Source organism: Alosa pseudoharengus, unplaced genomic scaffold, assembly GCF_046254945.1.
Source record: "Alosa pseudoharengus isolate Yale_2024_CS ecotype anadromous, Long Island Sound unplaced genomic scaffold, YU_APseudo_1.1 YU_APseudo_1.1_scf_19, whole genome shotgun sequence".
In the NCBI taxonomy this organism is placed as follows: Eukaryota; Metazoa; Chordata; class Actinopteri; order Clupeiformes; family Clupeidae; genus Alosa; species Alosa pseudoharengus.
In genome coordinates, this window is record NW_027468657.1 from 30,446,899 (window position 1) to 30,455,926 (window position 9,028).

The following is a 9,028-nucleotide window of genomic DNA, read 5'->3' on the forward strand; positions in this document are numbered from 1 at the left end:
TTTGTCCTTTCCCCTCTAAGTACCCGTTACTATATGAAACTAGCACTTATCCTCACAGCCATGCACTCACAAGTGCGTTCGCTAAACACATGCCATTCCTGCCTCTCTCTCACACGGCTAAACTCGCCTTTCCTGGCCACTTAAATGCTCATCGCCTCTCCTACTGTGAGTGTCCTTGATGTGTTTGGAAATTTCCGTAAACAACTCTGTTTGTAATCTTTGACAGTTTTCTACGTGTCCAGATTATGGTTTAATGGAAAGAATAGGAATGTGTTGAAAAAGAAACAGCTGTCTTTTCATAAGTTTATATTTTGGCAAGATGCTTATAAACAGAAATTTACACTTGAACGCAGCAAATAAATTCCTTTGGCACAGTATCACTAATACCAGTCGATACATCACCAATGTACAGCGGGGAAAATAAGTATTGAACACGTCAACATTTTTTTCAGTAAATATACTTCCAGTGAGGCTATTCACATGAAATTTTCACCGGACATTAGTATTAACTTAGGTAATCCTCACATGTATAAAAATCCAAACATTAATGTCTAAAAGTAGAGTTACAGTATGAGTAAAAAAGTGGAATGGCACAGGGGGAAAGTATTGAACACGCTAAGAAAAAGCAGTACACAAAGGTAAGGAATGGCAAGGAACAAACTGGAATTTATAAGTAATTAGAGAAATTATCCCTCCTATCTGTGCAAATTGATATAAGCTGGGTTAGTACATACTGGTGGGCTATAAAAAAGTTTTTTGTTACCAAGGTGTCACACAAGAAACATTTCATGATGCGTAAAAGCAAAGAGCTCTTCCCAAGACCTTTGCAACCTTATTGTTGCAAAACATATCAATGGAACTGGTTACAGATGCACTTCAAAACTTCACAATCATCCAGCAAGCAGTATTGGAGCCATTATCTGCAAGTGGAAGGAACATCACTGCATCATCAACTGGCTATGCACAGGATCTCCTTGCAAGATTTCTGACCAGGAGGTCAGAAGGATAGTCAGAAGAGTAGCCCAAGAGCAAGGGCCACTCGGAGAAAGCTACAGAAAGACTTGGCGGCAGTAGGTACAATTGTTACAGAGAAAATCATAGGTAATGCACTCCACCGCCATGGTCTCTATGCACTCTCATCCCGCATGACTCTATTGCTGAAGAAAAACATGTCAAAGCTTGTTGAAAGTTTGCTACACAACATTTGGACAACCCTATGAAATGCTGAGAGAATGTATTCTGGTCAGGCAAGAGCAAATATTGATCTTTTTGGATGTCATACTACACACCATATTTGGAGGAGAAATGGCCCTAAAAATATCCTATCAACAGTGATGTTTAGAGGTGGTGGCATCATGGTGTGGGCTGTTTTTCATCTCATGGTACTAACAGACTTCATACAGTTGAAGGAATGATGCATGGAGTCATTTTGTTGTTGAGAATCTTTACATCCACCAGGATGATGAGGATGAGACATGGCTAGACCTTCCAGCAGGACAAGTATCCAAACCATTCAGCAAAGGAAACTCTCAATTGTTTTCAGAGAAAGGAAATCGAGGCCCTGACTTCAATCGAATTGAACAGTTTTGTAAGTTCAGGATTCACAAGAGGGACCCCTGGAATCTTCAATATTAAATGACTATCTGTTTAATACAATCCGTCATACAGGAAATGCCTTGAAGCTGTCATTACAAATAAAGGCTTTTCCACAAAGTATTTAAGAAATTTCAGCAGGCGTGTTCAATACTTTTTTCCTGTATCATTCCACTTTATTACACATAACTCTACCTATGGACTTTAATGTTTGGATTTTTTTATATGGGTGGATTATCGGAGTTAATACCAATGTCTGGTGAAAATTTCATGCAAATAGCCTCATTGGAAGTATACTTACTGAACAAAATGTTGACGTGTTCAATATTTATTTTCCCCGCTGTAAGTTCAAGAGCAGTCATGCTGTTTAACGGGAATACAGTTTGGATGTACAAGCATTTGGCCAACATTTAGTTGTTGTCTTTTCAAATTTATGTTTGTTATTTGAGCCCTTCTTAGCACTACACTCAAAAGTGATGCAGATATGTTTTCTACAAACTAGCACACCCAGCAAGTTGGTAGGAACTGTCCATGAAGTTCTGGAGAGGCCCACAAGAGGGCAAAGGCGTACAAATGAGCCAGTGAGGGAATTTGAGTCGTTACACCTGGAGACAGTTAACACTTACCTCTGTCATGGTGTTATATAAACTATAATCAGTTCAAACAAGGAAAGCCTATATTATAGTTATTTGATTGTTTGATTGATTGTCTTTTTTTAAGTTATAAATGCTATAGCATCAGCACATAATCATCCTGTCTTCACACAATATAATAATATATGATTTACATACAGTTTATGCAAGGCTGAAATGTAAACAAGGCTTTAAAGCAAGGGCTATGGACTCACAGCCTATTATCTACAAATTTTTCTCTCTATGAACTATAGACTTCAACTGTAAATTCACATCAGCAGAGAGGAAGCTCCATTTGAAATGGGTTTCTTGGTCAAGGATTCTGTCTAATTCTAGACCAAGCCTGCATTTCATTTAGAACAGATTTTCTGTGCAGTCCTCCTATTTGCTAGAGCCAACAATTAATTCTTCTGGAAGGTATTATTATCCAAAGTAGTATATGCTGAGTGAGTAAATGTATTTATCAAAGTGTGAGAGAACTTTTAAGGGATTGAGTGCTATTAGGGCTGCAGCAATAATCAGTTTGAGTCGTTTTTAAGGAAACTTCCTCAAAATTCTCTGATTTTACCTCCTCAACTGAAATATCTTCTGCTTTACTTACTCCTGCATGACAGTAAACTAAATATATTTAGTGTGGGGAGTAAACAAGGCATTTGACGATGTATTCTTGGGGTTTGGGACACACTCATCGACATTTTACATTAAATAACCACTCAGCTATTAATCAACAGATTATTCGACTATCAAAATAATCTTTAGTTGCAGCCCGGAATACTATATACTCTAGCAGTTGGACAGCAGAAAGGCAGTAGGGCTACTAAAGGCCCATCAGGTAAAACCAGTTCATGTGTCCATGGACAGAGCTGCGTCCCTCTCTCCTTAGTCCTAGGGCGGTATGCAGGGTGGAGGTGTGGGGGGGTTGGATGGAGGTCCGATGTCGCCACCTTTGCCCCTCTCCGCCACCATCAGGTGGCGCTGTGGGAGTTGCCTCCTCATGCTCCTCTTCTTGGGCCTGCAGGCACGCTTGGTCCCTGGCTGTCCGAAGTCGCTCAGGGTGTCCGAGGACTCGTCGATGTAGGCCAGGTTCTCGCCGAAAAAATCCAAAAGGGAAGGCCGCGGCGGAGTGCTGGCCTCCACCATCACCGTGGGCAACGGCGCCTCCTCGCCCGGCGAGGTCGCCTCCAGCCCCCCGGTGCATTTCGACACAGGTCTGGCATTCGGCAAGTTGGGACGGGAGTCGCTCAGGGAATCGCTCTGAGAGTTGTGGGAGTCGCTCTCGGATGCCGACTCCGAGAGCTCGGATTTGGACTCGGACCAGGAACTGGACCCGGACGCTGACGCGGGCCTAGATTCAGGCCCAGACAAGGATCTTAACTCGGACCTGGAGACTGGTCTGGAGGGCGCCCGTGACCCCGGCCTCGACCCCGCTCGGGACCCGGCCCTGGATGACGGCAGTGGGAGCTCCAGTCTCGACACGGAGCTGGCCTTGATCTCCAGGATCTTCTCCAGGACGTTCTTGGCCTCGGACCAGTTGTCGAACAGGTGTCCGTTAATGCGGATGCCCTCCGGCTCCAGGGGACTCCCGATGCCGGGGACGATGTAGTTCACTTTTGGGCCACTTCGGCGCCGCCTCTTCTTCTTCCTACTCCGCCTGAACTGGAATGGGTCGTTAAGGTCCAAAGGGACAGGAATGCGGAAGTCCACAGACATGTTTTGGATGTTCTGGGTAAAGTCTGTGGCATAGGCTCTCAGCTCTTCCATCTGATTACAAAAGATGGCAGAGAACGCGTTATATAAAATATGATATAACTACATTCTTCTGCTGGTTTCAATGCAGATAACCAACACATAGCTATATTACCATTGTAATTATTAAAACTCAGAGATGTTTTCACTGGTTTCAGTACCCCTTAAAACCTACCCTCTCTCTCTGTCCAACCCACCTCAGCACGGGTCTTTTTGGAGAGCACTCTCAGCCAGTTTCCTATCATGTTCAGGATGGAGGCAAAGTAGGCCAGGCCAAACACAATCCAGAGCCAGACTAGAGGCTTATACATGAAGTTGCCATGCCTGGAGTCATCTAAGACAGACACAAGAGTGGAACTATATCATGCATTCAACTTCAAAAAAGAAATGTTTCATATGACGAAAATATTGTGAAAACCAGCCATAAACTTTGGCATTTGTTATGAATATGACTATTTATAAAGTAAGTGACTTGTTATAACTTGTTATAACTAATGAATCTTGTAATAACTAATTAAATCAATCAATCAGTTTGTTTTCAAAGCAAAGGTTTTGGAGTACCTGCAACATAATCCCCAAAGCCCACAGTGGTGAGAGTGATGACCACAAAGTAGCCTGCTTCCAGCCAGCCCCAATCCTCCACGTGCTTAAAGACCAGTGTAGGCACGCCGAGGAATATCACACAGCCAATCAAAATGGACAACACTGCAGAGTAGACACGCACATTGGTGGGGCTCACAGCTTTCCTCTGTTAGTAGGAAAAAACAGAAGACAATGAGTTAAAAATTCATTATAAAATTCAAATAAAAAAATCATGCATATGGATGCATATGGATATGATTCTACACAACACAATGAATTTGTGATGACCAACATCTTAAAAAAAGGAACTTGTCTGTAGACAAACAAAAATAAAATAAATTGAGCCTTAATTTCAGTTAGTGTTCTGTTAGTGTTCTGAGACATTACATATACAACCTACTGGACTGATCATTACAAAACTAGTGTCTGTCGGAGAAATGACAGTAGAGGACTTACAGAGGAGAGACTTGCATGGTCGAAAATGCCTATTTAGGCACTAGTTTGTCATTACACATTATCGTCCATGTGTACACTGTACTCTTTATCAAGCCTAGCCTATCACAATGAATCAGGACTGAGACACTCAAACAAACTCAAGATGATTCTCATTAATCCACTCTTAACTGCTGCACAACATTGCCTAAACATCGTAGCTCACTTCAATGTCTGAGAGCCAATGCCTCCACTGAGCGATGTGGCTGACACGCCTACCAGAAACAGGGTCTCCATCTTGCCCACGGCCCGCCTGAGCATGGTGCCCATGTGGTCTCCCACCCCTGCCAGCAGGATGCCAAACATGGGGATCCCCACCAGGGCATAGACTATACAGAAGAGCTGGCCAGTTTCAGTAATGGGTGACAGGTTCCCAAAACCTGTGGGCACGAAAGAAGGGAGAAAAGGCTTTTCAAATGTTTTCACTGGAAGTAAATGTATGGACGTTTTTATTGGATTTTTATTATGTGTAAGCCACAATAGAGAAATTGAACCATTCATGTTTTGAAATAGTGAAATATTTCACTTTTCTGTGGTACACAAAGAACAAACATCTGCATAACATGAACCACAAATCCACCAGAAGTGGTCCACAAGTGTCCAACACCCGGTTCACATGTACAGCAGGCTTTGTATGTTTGTGGATATGATTCTACACAACACAATCTAAACACATATTTATGAATAATGGTGCACATTTGTGGATTCTTCTGTGGGTTACAAATAATAAAGCCCAATTTAAAAATTCCAAATAAATGTTGTAAGGGCAAGCAGGCTGCAATTCAACAGTTCAACAAACAGTTTGAACGGTGATCTCTCAGTTCTGCATGGGCGTCTGGAGTTCTCCGGTTCTGCTGGCCTGGTATGCTGAGGCCGTTGGTGTTGCGTCGTGCTGCTGTGGAGCTTTAAGAACCCACCTATGGTTGTGATGATGGTCCCACAGAAGAAGAAGGCGCTGGGCACGTCCCAGCGGCTGGTGAAGTTGAGGGAAGTGCTGTCGGGGCGTAATATACCATCTTTAGTGGCGATCACTACTGCCTGAAGAGCACCAGAGACAGGGACATTAGGACAGGAGCCCAAACACTCTGATATCTGAAATCTTTAGATCAGAACAAATCAGAGCTAGCCAACCAGGAAGCGTAAGGCCAAGTTAAGTCAGGAAGCCCTTTTCATTTCTTGATTTCATTGAGCTCTCATCTGACAAAGTGTTTGTGTGTGCATCTCTGAATGAGCATGTGGCTACATGGTTAAGGGTACTTAAGAGTAAGGCTTGGTTGTTGATTAGCCACTGTGAGAAATCCCCTACCTAGAGCGCAAGGAATTAAACACCCCTCCTGTGTATATGTAATATTTGTTATGTCTAGTATACTAGTCTATAATTAAAATAATTGCCTGGTATTTATATAAGTATATCTGTGACTATAAAGATAAATACCTTGAAAATGGACTGATTATGGACTGAACACCTGTAACTACAACTTAACAGCATTACCTTATTGAGAAGATGTGTAATGGGCAGAGAGCAGACAGTTGATTAAATACTACTGGGGACGAATAATTGGAGCACATGATGGTGATTGGTACACTGATGTAACCCAGGCTAGTAGCCCAGTGGTTCTCAAACCTTTTCGGTCATTCCCCACTTTGGAGGTGGGGAATTTTCAAGCCCTAGTTGACCCCATCAACCCGGCAAAATGGTAACACTCAAATATTTTTTTTTGCATTTTGGTTCCAAGTTACATTTTCCGTCTCGGTCCCTTGGATCGGATGTTATTTTAATTCATGTTGGTCTGTTTGTGACTCTTATGTTTGTGTGTGGCTGTTTTGTTTTGAATCTATGATCTTCCTTGTCAAAAAAGAAAGGCACAATTTTATTATTATTATTTCCTCCAGTTCCTCGCGCCCCACCCGTCCTGTCTCTATTCCCTACTAGTGGAACACGCCTCACACTTTCAGAACCACTGGTGTAGCCTGAGGTGGTGACTGCAGAGGGAGGGGGGTGTTCACCTGCATCATGTCATCCAGGGCTGCCGGATCGACGCAGGTGTGGTTGAGAAGGAAGTCGTCGCGTTGGCGGAGGAGCAGCTCGTGCCGGAGCATCTCCTTGGGCATCTCGAACGTGCGGAACACCAGCGCGCCCATCACCAGGTACAGCAGCACCACCGTCATGATGGCCAGCAGGGTGGAGCACCGCATGGTTCCACAGTGCCGGGGTCGCAGGCAGGCATAAGCTGGGGCAGAACTGGGCCAAAGATGGGGTGAGCTGGGCATACAACAGGGACCAGATCATCTCCAACCACACATGAGACTGCTAGGCCACATCACAGTACATTCATTCAAGACTACTGATCAAACTCAAGATGCCAAATGCAGTCTTTCTAGGACTAGACCCGAACCTCAAATAAACACTGTCTGATCCACCTCAAGCATATGACGCCTCTTGGGGAACCTTGGGCTTCTTTTTCTCCTCGTTCTGCTCTTACCCATCACTCTCGGCCACCCTGGGACTTTGCTTCCTCCCTCCCTTCCTCCCTCTCCTCCCTTCCTTTACTGGCACGTGGAGCGGTCTCTGGAGGTCGAGTTGGACCACCACATCAGAGAGCTCTTAATCAGGTTATATCAAGTCTGAACTGGGGAGGAGGCTGCAGCCCTCAGCCTTTGAAGCGCTGACCCAAACAAAACGCAGGCACGAGTGTCACAAGCATATCCATTCAAAAACAACTAATGACGCCATAGAAATAGCCCTTCGCCCCGCTCACTGTTTAGACAGGACATGGCCATGCTGTTCCACAGGCAGTCTGACATTCACCAGAGCCGGTCAGTATTGACTGTTAGGATTCTTGTGTGAGGGACTGTCTGTTGGTGCATGAAAATCTTTCTGGATGATAGTGTGGTAGCTGTGTAAGCCACAGTGTGCGGGGACACACAAGCGATAAGAGACTAATTATTTACAGCCAACCTTGAGAAAGATTAGGAAAATAAACATTTTCTCAAACACAAAGACCCCACTTAAAGAACAAAGTTGATCTCCACATTTGTTACGCTTGTGTCATACACTTCCATTAAAGGTAACCCTACTGGACAGTAAGATAGTGTATGTAATGTATCACAAGCTACGGAATACAAAAGTAATGGTTGACAAGTGATCTCTACAATACGGATTTAAATTCACTGCATTACCAGCTAGTCAAGTGATATCTTGATTTGACATTGGCATTCATTTGCCAACAAATTATACATCAGTGCATCAGAAACAGTCTAAATTTGGTCAGCCGTGCACACGAGAATGAGTTAAACATGCATTTGCGTGTCTTACCTCAGTCTTAATGCCACCACATACTGTAGTGTGTATTGTGTGTGGAGTCCCCTCTGGGCAATAAGTAAATGAGGGGGGAGTCTGAGCTCTATGGGAGTGTTTGTAGGATGGTGTTTCCCCATTCTCAGGCCACTACATCAGCACGACTGCAGACGTGGGGTGGGGGTGAGGGGGTGGTGGAGGCAGAGTTAGCTCCTAGGCTGGAGGTAAACAAAGAGATGAGATGTGGATCTGTTCTAGTAGGATGTCTGCATCAATGCAAAGAACACATTCCAACTCCAGGACTGCGACCGCAGAGACCGCCACTGTGGGCAGGAGTCCTCCATGACATGACGGCGCTTTTCGCAGGTTGTCTCCGCTTCCATCTACCATCCTCTGCCCCCTGCTTGTGTTGCGTCCACTTTATGAAAATGGCCTTAGGCCAGCATGCATGTAGCCAAGAACACCTTTGTGTGCACATGTCATTCTCACATCTTTGGTAAGGAGCCAAGCAATCATCACACAGAAACCAGAAACAGAAATGCTGTCTGACTAGTTAACATATACTCACTCGTATGCCCAATATGGCCTCCATAGTTAAATCCTAGAATGAGTGAACTCTTACTTATTTGGTAACATTTTTGATAGGGCCACAAAAATATCTTGACAGATACAGTATATGTTCAAT

At 44.0% G+C, this 9,028-nt stretch overlaps 1 protein-coding gene across 3 annotated transcripts; it reads right to left on the reverse strand.

Moving 5' to 3' along the window:
* Window positions 1–2,997: 2,997 nt before the first annotated feature.
* kcnk4a (potassium channel, subfamily K, member 4a) lies at window positions 2,998–8,410 on the reverse strand. Of its 3 annotated transcripts, none has more exons than XM_076292313.1 (7): window positions 8,362–8,410; window positions 7,053–7,308; window positions 5,963–6,083; window positions 5,265–5,425; window positions 4,533–4,719; window positions 4,169–4,305; window positions 2,998–3,986 (listed from the first exon to the last, which is right to left on the reverse strand). In XM_076292313.1, exons 2-7 carry the CDS (start codon window positions 7,239–7,241, stop codon window positions 3,111–3,113), a joined length of 1,671 nt encoding a protein of 556 aa, XP_076148428.1. In that variant the 5' UTR covers window positions 7,242–7,308; window positions 8,362–8,410; the 3' UTR covers window positions 2,998–3,110. The 3 variants fall into 3 exon arrangements, with proteins under 3 accessions (XP_076148428.1, XP_076148429.1, XP_076148427.1); XM_076292314.1 differs by having other exon boundaries at window positions 7,053–7,287; window positions 8,362–8,403; XM_076292312.1 differs by lacking the exon at window positions 8,362–8,410 and having other exon boundaries at window positions 7,053–8,224.
* Window positions 8,411–9,028: the final 618 nt, after the last annotated feature.